This window comes from Lottia gigantea (assembly GCF_000327385.1).
Source record: "Lottia gigantea unplaced genomic scaffold LOTGIsca_136, whole genome shotgun sequence".
Taxonomy (NCBI): domain Eukaryota; kingdom Metazoa; phylum Mollusca; class Gastropoda; family Lottiidae; genus Lottia; species Lottia gigantea.
Window position 1 is genome coordinate 716167 of NW_008707550.1, and position 15700 is coordinate 731866.

General features: G+C 34.2%; 1 protein-coding gene across 1 annotated transcript; it reads right to left on the minus strand.

Annotated features, from left to right (window-relative positions):
- Positions 1 to 1945: 1945 nt before the first annotated feature.
- Positions 1946 to 6874, minus strand: LOTGIDRAFT_172581 (hypothetical protein; the record flags this gene model as incomplete). Its single annotated transcript, XM_009049469.1, has 4 exons — positions 1946 to 4108; positions 4547 to 4601; positions 5436 to 5520; positions 6760 to 6874. 4 exons carry the CDS (start codon positions 6872 to 6874, stop codon positions 1946 to 1948), a joined length of 2418 nt encoding a protein of 805 aa, XP_009047717.1.
- Positions 6875 to 15700: the final 8826 nt, after the last annotated feature.

The following is a 15700-nucleotide window of genomic DNA, read 5'->3' on the forward strand; positions in this document are numbered from 1 at the left end:
CATGTTAACTTCATTATGAACAATAAATTTTTGGTAATTTTGCGAGATTAAGAAATTGTTTTTTCTGTAAGTAATGCAGTTCCTTACCAAATTTGGAATTCTATACATTAAAAATATTAATAACATATATTTACAACATTTTTTTATTATTACTAAAATCAGATCTATATGACATTGCCAAATCAAAAGTCAAAAGTCTGCTACTGTAATTAGTTTAATTAAGTATGGGTCATAAGTGTTTTCTGTTTTATCTGATCTTCATAGTATACATACTTCAACTATATTGATATTGTGGATCTGGAATTTGAACTCTGGAATATTCTTATAAATCATGTTATCTTTTAATTTATTTGCATAATTTATGATTTTAGTGCTTCACTTGTTATTTAATCAGTTATTTAAAGAACTTTAGTAGTTTTCATTATAAAATCTACTTTTTGTGAAAAATGAAATAATTTGTATATGTGCCTAATACTGTATGCATTATTCAGTGACAGAATTCCTATCAGAATTCAACATTCAAATCACTAGTGTGTTTAAAAATGTCTTCTCCAAGAATAAGTTATTTCCATGTGCAACATACAGTAAGACATGTAGATCAGCTACATTTTCCTCCCTTTATTTGGCCTGTTTTTTTTTTTTTTTGAAGAAAAGGGAAGTGCTAAGTAATCTTGTTAGGGAGTCCTGAAATAGCTTTCAAAGACAGACAACTTTCATTTATCAACATCAGAGTACTTCATAGGACTTCAAATGACTGACCAAGCTAATATACAAGTCATAGTTCTCAATATTTTAATCATGGTTTGCAGGATGAGACTGATGATTTGACATTTTAAAACTTGGAACTTTGTTTCAAAATAAGCAACAGAATTTATGTAATTTTCATAAAGTTTATAAAATAAGGATTACAATTGATGTTAATGGAAAGCCAAAGTTGACCTCATAAGCGTCTCATTAAAATTGGACCATTCTTTCATTATCATTAGCAGACGATAACGAGTTAGGTCAGAAGAATAATTTGAGGAAATTTCAAGAGGACTGTCGTTAGACCTTAACTGAAGTGGCTACAATAAAAATAAAAGTTGATAACAACTGGAATGAAAGTTTGGTCTAATTTTAATTAGACTGACCTCATAGTGTAATAAACCTGTGTTATTATTGAAGTTAGCCCACACAGCCACTTTAAATTGTTTCCTTTTTGTAATTGATAAATACTTAATATACCTACATTTTAAGTGTAATAAAAGCTTTGCAACTTGATTGATGCCCACATGTTAAGATTTGAAAGGTGATATGTAAAGATGCATGCTGAAAATATTGTAAATGATGCTTAATTGATTCACTGATAATGCAAATAAATCAGCCTGTGTGTACATAACTAGTTATCTATTTTACATGTTATTTTATTTCATTTCCATATGAATATAGCAGAATATACAGCCAGTCTTATGAGTTTTAAGTGTTTTAGTGTTCAATTAAAATTTAAACTGACTCTACTCTAGACAGTTGCTGTTGAAAAATCTACCAGAAGCTTGATAAATTACAAAACAGTACTTTACAATAATATCAGAACTTAATTTCCATATGAACTAAAAATTGCCTGGTTGTTCAGCCTTCAATCATTAATTTAATTTCCATCTGATGAGGGATCTTTAATGTGCAAAGGCCTCATTTTATTGCCTATCAGAACAATCAGTTTTCACTTTTCACACAGCCCCTATTGTTTGGATTATTATTTTTTGCAGATTCCAATATTTGTAGGGTTATTTTCTGTCTCTGGCGCACTTCATCAACACTTGACTTGAACATTTTCGTTTCTTTTTATGTTTTCTTTATTTCTCCATTCACAATCTGTATCAATTTATCTACTGACGTTTCTTGTAACTCAAGTTTAACTCACGTTTAAGATCTTGTGACTGTCGTCTACTATCTTTCAGAAACCTCTTTAATTGGATACTTTGTTGGAGGTTTTTCTGAATTTAAATCCCTTTATGATATCGGAAAAAGTTTCTTCCTGTACAGATGGTTGTTGTATTTTCCGATCCTTTACGCTTTTAAGATTTGGCTTTAAAACAGCTTGAGATAGGAGATCTCCATGATCCATAGGTTTTGATCTCAGGGATCTGTCAGCCACAGGTTTTAAGGTGCGACCCGCTTTGATGCTTTGGAAAATGTCAGAACCTCCTTTAGATGTTGATTCAGACACCACTACTGGTTTTAAATTGACTCCTGCCTGGATACTCTTAAGGAAATTAGGAGGACTGTCAGAAATGGTTTCTGGTCCAGGTTCTGTGACTGATTTTAATTTGACTCCTGCCTGGATACTCTTAAGGAAATCGGGAGGGCCGTCAGAAATAGTTTCTGGTCCAGGTTCTGTGGCTGGTTTTAATTTGACTCCTGCCTGGATACTCTTAAGGAAATCGGGAGGGCCGTCAGAAATAGTTCCTGGTCCAGGTTCTGTGGCTGATTTTAATTTGACTCCTGTTTGGATACTTTTAAGGAAATTTGGAGGGCTGTCAGAAATAGTTCCTGGTCCAGGTTCTGTGGCTGGTTTTAATTTGACTCCTGCCTGGATACTCTTAAGGAAATCGGGAGGGCCGTCAGAAATAGTTTCTGGTCCAGGTTCTGTGGCTGGTTTTAATTTGACTCCTGTTTGGATACTCTTAAGGAAATCAGGAGGGCCGTCAGAAATAGTTTCTGGTCCAGGTTCTGTGGCTGGTTTTAATTTGACTCCTGCTTGGATACTTTTAAGAAAATCGGGAGGGCTGTCAGAAATAGTTTCTGGTCCAGGTTTTAATTTGACTCCTGCTTGGATACTTTTAAGGAAATCAGGAGGGCCGTCAGAAATAGTTCCTGGTCCAGGTTCTGTGGCTGGTTTTAATTTGACTCCTGCTTGGATACTTTTAAGGAAATCAGGAGGGCCGTCAGAAATAGTTTCTGGTCCAGGTTCTGTGGCTGGTTTTAATTTGACTCCTGCTTGGATACTTTTAAGGAAATCGGGAGGGCTGCCAAAATAAGTGTCTGGTTCAGGTTCTGTGACTGGTTTTAATTTGACACCAGCCTTGATACTTTGATTAAAATCCAAGGGACGTTTTGAATTAGATTCTAATCCAGGTTGCTTGGCTTCTTGAGACTGAGTATGAAAATCTGGAATTGGAGGCGGTGGCGGAACAGACGAAGAATAATTTTGTTGTTGAGTGTGAGAATGTGATGTTGGTTGACCTGGGTGTGTTGGTTGAGTTGATGAAGAAATATCTTTTGATTGATCGTTACCATCGCATGACTTTTGTGATTTTGACAGTTTTTCAGGCTTTACTTTTTTTGAAGTTTGTTGTGTTGGTGATTCATGCATATTTGTTGCATTTCTGAGCGTTTTTTCTACCTGTCTATCTTTTGATGTACTTTTCTTTCTTGATGCTGATATGTCTGATACACTGCTTCTTGCGTCCGACTCCTGAATTCCATTGGCATATACTGACGGACTGAGTTCTTTTATAAGTGATTCATCAGTCTTCTTTGGTGAGAGTTGGGTCTTTCTAGGCGTTGAACCAGGGTCTGTTAAGGATTTTGATAATAAGAGATTTGATCCACTGACTGTTCTGACTGAATCAGATGGCAATGCAGTAGTCGACCTTCCCTGTTCTCTTGGTGTTCGTCTTGCTGATCTTTTTTGTGTATCAGAATGTCTAGGTTTACCACCCTCACGTGTTACCGACTGACTTCCATGAGATTTACTCTGTGTTCTAGTTGGTGATGATTCAAACTCTGTGGTATATCCTGATAGAGTTATCTCATTTACTTCTGATGTGTTCGATGGAGCGAGGGTTTCTGTTTGAGATGCATTATACTTTTTTGATGGCAATTGGCGAGCCTTTCTCCACAGTGGACTAGTTTCTTTTGCTGTAGATCTTCTTTGAGCTTTTAATGGTAAATTAGATCTTGATGATTTGGAGTCATGCCGAGCTACCCCTTCGTTAACAGCAGGGTTTGTAGACTTTTTAAAAAGAGGTTTGACTTCAACTGTCTTTAACTGACCATGAGTCTTGGAATAAGGCGATCTATTTTGCTGTAAACCTCTTATTTTGTCAGTGCTTCTTCTGCTCAATTCCTGAAACTTTAAATCAGAGACTTAAAGTTTTGCAGACAAGTTCTGTCAAAAATGTACTTTTTTTTGGCGTTATTTTACATTTTAATGGCCCAATATTTTGTCTGAGATATGGGAGCTGTGGTGGCTCGGTAAGTTAGACGCTTGCTCACAAACCTGAGGGTCTTGGGTTCAATCCTTGCATAGATGCTACTTTCAGATATTTAAACCTGTCAAGAGAGGCTGATATGGAAAAAGGCCTGTGTGCTACAGGCTGTGCATGTTAAAGATCCCGCGACATTTGAAAAGAAGAAGCTAATGCTGCCCTGGCAAAATTTCCCTTATTGTACCCTACGTGGCGTGCTGGTCTTCATTAGCCCACATGGTGCAGAAGAGTAGGATGTAAGACTCCATTCGTTAACTTTATATATATACACAGGTGGAAAGCATTGTTATACTCACCTTTGAAGTGCTCTCTTTTTCTAATTTCTTGCTCTGCTTGCATGCATCATAAATTCTACAAAACATTCAAATTTGTTTTATCTTTTAGCTCACTAAAAAACGAAACTGTTGAAAAATGACATAAAATCTGCCAATCGTTTTCGTCATTTCATGCAAAACCTCGATTTTTTTGTAGGTCAAAAATGTGTTTTGCTCAAATTTGTGAAAACTATACATTAAAATCTAGAGTAATGTGCCCTAAAACGTATCTGAAAGTTTAGAATAAAAAAATTCCAGCCGTTAATTTTTAAACACCACATGTTTTTTTAAATATTTAAACATTACGTAAGGTTTTTATGTTTGTTATGCATTTTGAAAGCTGTTAGAAAACTACTGTACAGTTTTGAGCGAAATAAGCGTCTGATTGATGATGAATATGTCTCCTACGTATTCTAAAGGATTCAACTAATAATATCGAGCCATTATAAGCCAAACACCAAAACTAGGTCATACTACTTAATAAACAATTAGTAGTACACTCCGTTTTTAATTAACCCTTTTAAAACAAATACAGTTGGATCAAATAGATAAATAGACATAAATAGCATACTTTGGAAATATTTTCAGGTATAATTTAATATGTTTTTGATAATGAAAATTTTAAAAAAAAGCGGAATACCCCTTTAATAGAAATCTACAGAGTGAAGATGAAACTTCAAAGAAAAATTTATTTACAGATAAGACCTGAATGACAGAGCATCCCTTCTTGATGCCATGCTGTTCATTTTGATTTTATATTCTACGTAAGATTGTTAGTAACCTGAGATAAGTACATGACTTTAGAGCAGATTTGAAAAATTGTTACAAGTACACTGGTTAATTAAAATCTAACAAAATTATTTTAACTTACACTATAGAAATTATGATGATTCCAACACATGTTACACAAACAGCAACATTAACTATTAAAAGAATATACCAAGAACCATTGGACTCTAAAAGAACAAACGAGTGGTTGCCTAGCAAGATACGCCAACTTTCTTGATACATTTTCAGTATATCAAGGGCGGTCAACTATCTGTGTCAAATCATACTAAAAATCTTATTTTTGCAAAATGTTGATTTAAACACATATTGTTTAATAAAATTCTGACATAAACTGTCACCTCCATCGCATTAACAAGCCAACAAATTTTGATGCATTTTTACTAAGTCAAGGGAAATAACTCAAATTCTGTTTATCGAAAAATCATCAAATTCAATCTTGACTAAGATCTCATCATTATAAATGATCATAGCAAAATTTCATTTAAATCAAAGGAAAACTGTAGTCTCTATTGTGTTCACAAACAAATTTTGACGCATTTTTCATAAATCAAGGGTAATAACTCAAAAAATTTCATCGAAAGATCGTCAATTTCGAACTTGTCTAAGATCTCATCATTATAATTGATCACACCAAATTTAATTTAAATCGGTGAAAATTGTAGTCTCTTTTGTGTTCACAAACAAATTTTGATGCGTTTTTCTAAATCAAGGGCAATAACTCAAAAACCGTTCATGGAAAGATGGCCAAGTTTGAAGTTGTCCAAGATCTCATCACTATAAATGACCACACTAAGTTTCATTTAAATCGAATGAAAACTGTAGTCTCTTTTGTGTTCACAAACAAATTTTGATGGGTTTTTTCTTAGTCAAGGGCTGTAACTCAAAAAGCGTTCGGCGTTCATCGAAAGATAGCCACATTCGAATTTGTGCAAGATCTCATCATTACAAATATTCACACCAAATTTCATTTAAATTGGATGAAAACTATAATCTCTATTGTGTTCACAACCAAATTTTGACACGTTTTTTTCTAAGCCAAGGGCAACAACTCAAAAACCGTTTATCTAAAGATCGTCAGGTTCGAACTTGTCCAAGATCTCATTAATTGATCACACCAAATTTCATTCAAAAACTGTTGTCTCTATAGCGTTCACAAGCCAATTGTGGACAGATGGACGGACCGATAGGGGGGACAACAATATATGACAGCATGATAATGTGGGCATATAAAAACAATTATTCTTTACATGGATATAGGCATTTAAATATTTGCTTTTTACCAGGATTTATTCTGTATCACTTTTCAAAATTTAATAGACAAACTAATCATTTGATTGTAAGTAGTCCTTCTTTTTAATTTTTTTGTTAAACTATTTGAAACTGTATCCTAATGAAAACTTTTTTACCTGGTTGAAATCTTAAAATTTCCAAACATACCTTTTGAATCTGGAGTGGATTTCGTGGCCTTTTCAAGTTTGAGATTTTCTTTTCGAACAACTTCTTTTTCTTGCACCCACCCATTTTCTGCCTCTGAAAAAGTTAGCTTGCAAGGCAAGGTAATATACGCCAACTAGCAGCTTTGATTTTGAATAAAAATATTTGGCTACAGTTACAATTAGCAATATGAAATATTCAACCGTCAGTCATACACTTCTTTGGAACTCGTTGTGGCGATACTGTATAATATTACCAAGTTTTGTCAAAATCTGTCAAGAATTGTGCCATCTAGAGTGTTTATGGGGTAAAAATTAAACGCTTTTTCAAGAACAAGGGCAATAACTCATACTAATAATTTTTTGATTTTTCTGATTTTCGATAGGGTTCATCCTTTGGATGATAATAAACACTCGAACACTAAGTTTCGTCAGAGTGTTTACATGCTAAAAGTTTTCTAGAACAAGGGCAATAATTCATTTCTCGATTATTCTGATTTTCAATAGAGTTCATCCTTGGGTGATTACTAACACTCATACCAAGTTTCATCAAAATTTTGCCTTCTAGTGTGTTTATGAGTTTTTCAAGAACAAGGGCAATAACTCATACCAAATATTTTTCGATTTTTCTGATTTTCAATAGGGTTCATCATTGGGTGATTACAAACAACCAAACCAAGTTTCGTTGAAATCAGTCAAGAATTGTGCCTTGTAGAGTGTTTACGAGCAATCACACCATTTCCTGCCAATTTGTCTTTCTCTCTCTTTGAAGTACCTTTTTTTTAAAATTTAATCCAAATGGATTAGTTAAAAGTTCACCACCCCTCTTCAAATTTGGTGCCCTTATAGATATTACACATGCTTTAATTGAATAATTTCACAAATATTATGGAGCTACTTATGAAATTACTTTGAGAAGACTATCATACCAGAGCCAGGATGGCACAATATTTTAAAGTTCTATCAGAAGATGCAGGCAGCTATCACTATGGATGATCAGAAGCTACATATATCATAAAAAAAAATATTCTATAAACATCTTTAATCCACCTTTTATTTCTTTTGGTATAGTTTCTTTATCTTTTATTTGCAACGAGGAATCAATTTTCTTTCTTCTTGCAATATCCTATAACAATGAGCGAAGGGTTATGAAATATTCACCTAGGCCTGTGCTTTCGTAATTTCAAATATATATATATATTGTTATTACAAAAACTATCTTCTAACAGTTGCATTTATTAGGTTTAAAAAGTGGGAGGACATAACAGTCGAAAACTATAAAACTGTTATAGAGTATAGACCTAATTTAACCATAATTTCTAGTAGGCATTAGTAGTCTTCAAGGGTCAATTTTCATCATGCAGAATTTTCGAGTTGGAGGGGCAACAGTCAAAGGAGGAGGGAGAGGAGGAATGTTTTCAAAATAAAGGGCTTTTTAAAGCTATTTATAGTCATTCACGACTTCAATGTTTAAATAATCGCAATCTGGCAACAATTTTTTGTTTTTTGTAAGTCCAAGGTATTGCTGGCCTTAGATGAAAAAATTATAATTTAGAAATGAATTTTACAGATTTTCTTAAAATCATTTTTACTTGATATTTCTTAGAGGGAATAAGTGTGTATATATGTAAAATCCACAAACCTTAAATGTCTATCAACCAAAAGATATTCAAATGCAAGTGACATGACATGCAATCGAAAACTTAAAATATTATTTTGACTCTAATTAGTTCATTTTAAGTTCTAATACTGTTAATCTCGAATAAGATTCCCAAGTTGTGGTAACAGTACATTGAAATTACACAAATTTATATTATGTACATATATTTTGTGTTTACAATGCAATTTTTGTATTTTCAGAAAAAAGAACACCATGCTTAAAGACAGACAATGAAGAAAATGATAAATTTTAATAAAGATTATTAATTAACCGTTGTTTTTATTGCATCCTGCCATTTTTGGGGGCAAACCTAGACTTTTCAGATACTCAGCAGTATATAATTCATCAAAGTCTAGGTGTATCAGAAAAATGTAGGTGTATCGCAAAAGGCGGAGGTGTATCACGAAAATTGTAGGTATATCGGATAATAACCTACTCTAAAGATCAAAGGATCTAGAAAAAAAAGAGTATAAGTCATAGAAAATAGACAAATAGACAACTATCAACAATAATAAGATGACAAATTAATGAGATACACTACATTTAACAGCATTATTGGCCTATCATTATAGGCTTATCACTTCACTTGATGATGAAAATGTAGATTGTTGAAACGTAGTGTGTAATAAATCTATATATTATATATTAGGAGTGGTGTAAAATTGTGTTCTGTTATTTAATCATTATTGGCGTATGACTATGAAATATATTTCTTCATTATATGGTGGAAGAAGAGAAGATGTTTTATGAATTCTTACACAGTTTTTGGGACAGGCAAAAGTATTTATAATTTAAATAAGACATCTTACCGAAGCACACCATATTCTAGATACTATCAATAAGGATATAAAACCTGTAATCAATAAATAACATTGTAATTTCCCAATTATTCACAATGGCCTACACTGCAGAACATATAGTTAAAATTTTTATTTGGGTGTGACTGTGAAATTGAAAGTCTCTGACCATGTAGATATTCGAAATTTTCTTGTGTATAAATAATTGTAAAAGGTAGTTATGCCCTTGGTCTGTAGGAGGCTTACATTTGAGACTGACAGAGATATTCATGATCAGCATCGCCATCCAGCATTTAGCCTTAAAAAAAAATTATAGGCCCTACTATGTCTATACAGTCAAGTAACCTAATTTCGTGCTTACCTATTTTTCGTGCATCTCCTGAAATGATTAATAATTTACATGTGCGACCTCGCCTGACCCCAACATTTGTTTATTTTTATAAACATAGGTTATTTGTACACTGTCAGCTAGCAGAATGAATCCAGTAGTTTCAAGCAAAGTAAAATGTCTACATTGACAAATACAAAATGGCGGGTTTCAGTTATTACCACGTTATCGGCCGAATTTCCCTATAATCCCAAGCTGTAATCGGAATTCCAAGTGTCGTCTGCTAGAATGTAGTCCAACGAATGAAGTCATGTGATCAAGTAGCGAATTCTGTGTCAGCAGAAAAATTCTACAGTGGTGTAACCTATTTTCGTGAATATAAGGATTCAACGCCGAATTTCGTCAAAGTTAAAGAAACGAATTTTTTTTTTCTTATGTCTTAGATGTTTCCTCAGATATTCTACAAAATAATTAAAATTGGTTTATTTCGATTTTCATTATGAATCCTTCACTTTGACCCATATTTCATGAGCAACCAACACGACAACGGCGTCAGAATGCGTCACCTATTTTCGTGTACCACATTTGATTTATAAATAAGTCTAGAAAAACACGTTGTATGGATGCCGGGTGGTATAATTAACTTCTCTTCTTAAAGTATTTATCTTTAATATCAATTCATTATAACTAGTGACAATTCCTTCAAAGAACCATGATTTAAAAAAAAAAAAATTATACCACTGGGTATCCATACAACATGTCTTTCTCGACTTATTTATAGATCAAACATTGTACACGAAAATAGGTGACGCATTTTGCCGCCGTTGTCGAATTGGTTGCTCATGAAATATGGGTCAAAGTGAGGGATTCATAAAGAAAATCGAAACAACCAATTTTAATTATCTTGTAGAATATCACCGAAGTTAAAAAAACTGAATTTTTTTTTCAGTTTTTTTAACTTCTGTGTTTTTTTTTTAACTTATATGCACAAAAATAGGTTACAGCACTGTACTACCGTACGGTACTATATCATATGATATTGTCTGTACTGTAGTCAGTAGTGTATTCAGAAATGGATTATTACGCTACTAGTAAGTCTTACCTACCAAATAGGCTCAAGCAAGGTTCCAACCTCATCAGTATCATTTCGTTTTAGGATAAAAGTTGATTTTAACATCCATTTAGTTGAGAAATATTCAACCTAAATAAATGAACAGTTTTAATCAATGGAAGCTGACATCTTGGGTAATGACGTCACGACGTCAATATGTCGTCATGAGTACATAAAGAAGGCTTAGCCTACAGTACTAAAGCTGGTTTTGTTTAGGCTACTGTTACACTCCCTGGGACTATACTCGCTAATATATTCTACAGCTATATGGAACAATAGGCTAATCACTAGTTACAGTTTAAGCAACATATTGATAAGTAACATAATGTATAATATAATTCATATTGTTTTTGATCAATAAGCCCATGTGCCTGACGACAGTTGGGACTGTCAAAACGGTGCATAAACTATAACCAGTGATTGTTGTTACATAAAACTTTAGAATATAGTGAAATTACTATAATGGAAATAATTCCAGGGAGGCGCACCCCCACCCCACCCCCACCCATGTCTCTTTTACTTGTGGGCCTGAACAGAAAAAGGCTCATAATTCAGTTTCAATCAACACAATTTATTATATGTCATGAACGCATGAAAGTTATATCACACCACTCAATAATCATCATTTCAGCTTTGAAACCATGGCCCTCATAGCAACAGATTTGCTGCCCATCAACATCCAAGTTTGCTTCAGCCTTGGAAGATCGTTTCCTGGCGATCTGTTTCTCTTTGACTGTCGTCGAAGTGATTCTGGAAGAGAAACCAAAATTTACACAAGTGACTAGCCCAAAAGACTTAGTGTTCACATTAGACCCACAGTTTTGGTGATTGGAAGTAAATAATACTAAATACTAAATAAGTAAACAGTCTAGCCTAGGCTAGGTTAATGGCAATGCGATCTCAGTCCCATCAAAATAATAATTATTTTTGTTTACATTGTTATGTTATGCTCATTTATAGCCAGGGTTAGCTTTGTGGCGAAAAGGCTTTCGTCGGTTTAACCCGTAGAATTGGAGTATTTCACATTCATAGAAAAACATAAATCGATCGAGGAAGTGTAGGCCTATCAGAAATGTTGTTGACAGTGTCTCAGAAGCCATAGTGCATGCTCCTCGTCTAGGCCTAGGCTTAGATAACCAGTGCGTGGAAAGAAACCCTCTCACAAAGTTTCCATATCTATTATATCCTGTTTTTAGACCTGAACATAACACGATTTGCAAAACCACTGAAATCATCGAATGTACAGTCGAGTAACCTAATTTCGTGGAAACCTATTATTCGTGGATTTCCGGAAAGGATTAATGATTTACATGAGCGACCTTGCGCGTCCTCCGCATTAGTTTGTTTTGATAAACATGGGTTTTCTCTATAATATCAGCTAGTAGAGTGAATCCAGTAGTTTCAAGCAAGGTAAAATGTATTAATGTATACTTTGACAAATACAAAATGGCGTATTTCACTTATTACCAAACGTCACCATTTTTTATCGGCCGAATTTCATTATAATCCCGAGCGTTAATCGGAATTCCAAGTGTCGTCTGCTAGAATTTAATCCAACGAATGAAGTCACGTGATCAATTAGCGGATTCCGTGTCAGCAGAAAATTTCTATGGAACACAAAGTGGACCATATTCTTATGTTGTTTCAGTGACTTTTAGCAATAAATCACGCTACGTATCTTATTTTGTCAGTCACTATTTTTTTTTTAAATCGTGCTTCTTTGAAGGAATTGTCACTAGTTATAATGAATTGATATTAAAGATAAATACTAAGAGAAGTTAATTATATCACCCGGTATCCATACAACGTGTTTTTCTAGACTTATTTATAGATAAAACATTGTACACTAAAATAGGTGACGCATTCTGCCGCCGTTCCCGAGTTGGTTACTCATGAAATATGGGTCAAAGTGAAGGATTCATTAAGAAAATCGAAATAAACCAATTTCCATTATTTTGAAGAATATCTGAGGAAACATCTAAGACATAAATTTTTTTTTTGAAGCTGAAATCAGTCTCTATCAGCTATTTCAGCCTCCGTGCAAATGCATTCGCCCCCCTTGGCACATTGGTCTGGTTACGGGCCTGTTTCTGTTGATAAAGATTTATAATGCACATCTTGCTTTGAGCAATTTTCATGATGACTAAATTTCTTTGGCAAAGATGGAGTTCAGTCCTTTATACTAACTTCACTATATTCTAAAGCTTTATGTAACAAAAATCATTGGTTATAGTTTATGCACCGTTTTGACAGTCGTCAGGCACACGGGCCTATTGATCAAAAACAATATGAATTATATTATACATTATATTACTTATCAATATGTTGCATAAACTATAACTAGTGATTAGCCTATTGTTCCATATTGCTGTAGAATATACAGCTAGGCCCTAGCTATTTTAATATGGAAGATTACAGGTTTAATATTTCGGTGGTTAATAATTGGAAAGTGCTAAAATTCTAGATTTATCTTCTTTTTGTGTTTTTGTATAGACATACCAAATTTTATCAAAATCGGTTAAAAACTGTAAATTCTAGAGCGTTTACGAGGGATAACGTCGGCCGTCTTGTAGCTAAGAGAGGGTAACAAGATGGCGCCTTGTGACGTAGTTGACCAGACTCTCTCTATATACGGCTCTGCGCCTAACCAGAGCCTAACTGCGCAAGTTAAGTGTGTTCTGAAAATATTAACTGATATGTGGGCTTAAGAGAGTAACCTCCCCTTTGAATGCTAAATGCGCCATCTTGTTTTACAGAGACGACATCGAGATAAACATTTACAAATAACAAGAAGCTTTATATTCTTTCCTTCCCGATTTTTGCTTTGCTGTTATTTAAGTAGGCTATGTAGCACCTAGACCTAGCCTAGCATAATGATAAGTAGCCTAACTACAAGTAGCCTAGACCTTGGACTCCAAGCCGGCACCCTCCAAGCCTAGCCTACATTGAGAATTATAAGCTATAGCCATAGGCCTAGACCTACTAGATCGAGTCTATACCTGTCAGTGTCATCATAGAACATACTGTCAGTATACAGTTCTATGGTGTCATTAGCAGAAAACAGTTGGCCATGACGTCAAGAAAAGGAAATTGGGGGATGATGTAGTCATGGATATAAATCATTAAATGACGTCGCAGGAAAAATGTCAGCTCCCATGTACGATGTTACTTTTCGAGACTGGCTGAAATTCTACCACAATCAAAGTTATTCAAAATGATTAAATTAGAATATTCGTTTAAATAGGTGAGTAACCAGTGTTTAGTATGATCAGCTTAGCTTAATTAACTTCCATTTTGGAATCAGTCACTGTAATTGACTGGAGTAGGCTTTTGAGTTTTGTAGTCTGCACTGACCTGTTTTTTTTTTGTTTCTACGGTAGGCCTAGTACTTTTAGACTTTGTCCCTACCAGGCTAATTACTCTAATTTTCCAGGAGTCCGCGTGCAATTCTTTAGAATGGCCTAGGCAATGAAAAATAATCAAATCAAATCAAAGTAATTTTTATACGCCCACATGAAATGGGGGGCGTATATTGTCGTCACCCATGTCCGTGCGTCCGTCCATCCGTCCGTCCGTCCACAATTGCTCGTAAACACTCTACAGGGCACAATTCTTGACGGATTTTAACGAAACTTAGTATGTGTGTTCGCAATCACCCAAGGATAAACCCTATTGAAAATCAGCGAAATCGAAAAATATTTAGCATGAATTATTGCCCTTGTTAATTTTAGCTCGTAAACACTCTAGAAGGCACAATTCTTGACAGATTTTGACGAAACTTGGTATGAGTGTTCGTTATCACCCAAGGATAAACCCTATTGAAAATCAGCGAAATCGAAAAATATTAAGTATGAATTATTGCCCTTGTTCTTGAAAACGCGTTCAATTTTTAGCTCGTAAACACTCTAGAAGGCATAATTCTTGAAGGATTTTAACGAAACTTGGTATGAGTGTTCGTTATCACCCAAGGATAAACCCTATTGAAAATTAGCGAAATCAAAAAATATTTAGTATGAATTATTGCCCTTGTTCTTGAAAACGCATTCAATTTTTAGCCCATAAACACTCTAGAAGGCACAATTCTTGAAGGATTTTAACGAAACTTGGTATGAGTGTTCGTAATCACCCAAAGATAAACCCTATTGAAAATCAGTGAAATCAAAAAATATTTAGTATGAATTATTGCCCTTGTCATTGAAAACGTGTTCAATTTTTAGCTCGTAAACACTCTAGAAGGCACAATTCTTGAAGGATTTTAACAGAACTTGTGTTCGTAATCACCCAAGGATAAACCCTATTGAAAATCAGCGAAATCAAAAAATATTTAGTATGAATTATTGCCCTTGTCCTTGAAAACACGTTCAATTTTTAGCTCGTAATCACTCTACAGGGCACAATTCTTGATGGATTTTAACGAAACTTCGTATGAGTGTTTGTAATCACCCAAGGATAAACCCTATTGAAAATCAGCGAAATCGAAAAATATTTAGTATGAATTATTGCCCTTGTTCTTGCAAACCGTTCAATTTTTAGCTCGTAAACACTCTAGAAGGCACAATTCTTGACAGATTTTGACGAAACTTGGTATGAGTGTTCGTATTCACCCAAGGATAAACCCTATAGAAAAATCAGGGAAATCGAAAAATATGTAGTATGAATTATTGCCCTTGTTCTTGAAAACGCTTTCAATTTTTAGCTCGTAAACAGTCTAGGAGGCACAATTCTTGACAGACTCTACAAGTCACAATATTTTTGTTCATAATCACAATTTACAATAAATGTCATTATTTTCCTGAGAAACTATTTTGATTAACAAATAAGAAAATTTAGTTTAATCATTTAACATGTCCCTAACCAGCCACCATACATGTACAGCATCATAAGATACTATAAATAGACCAAGTGGAAAATCCAAGACAGATATCCAATCATAGCTTAGTCATGTGACATCCCAAGATGCAGCAGTTTATCTGATTTCATTTTATATTATTTCATTCAAGAGAAAAGGTTTGCTTAAT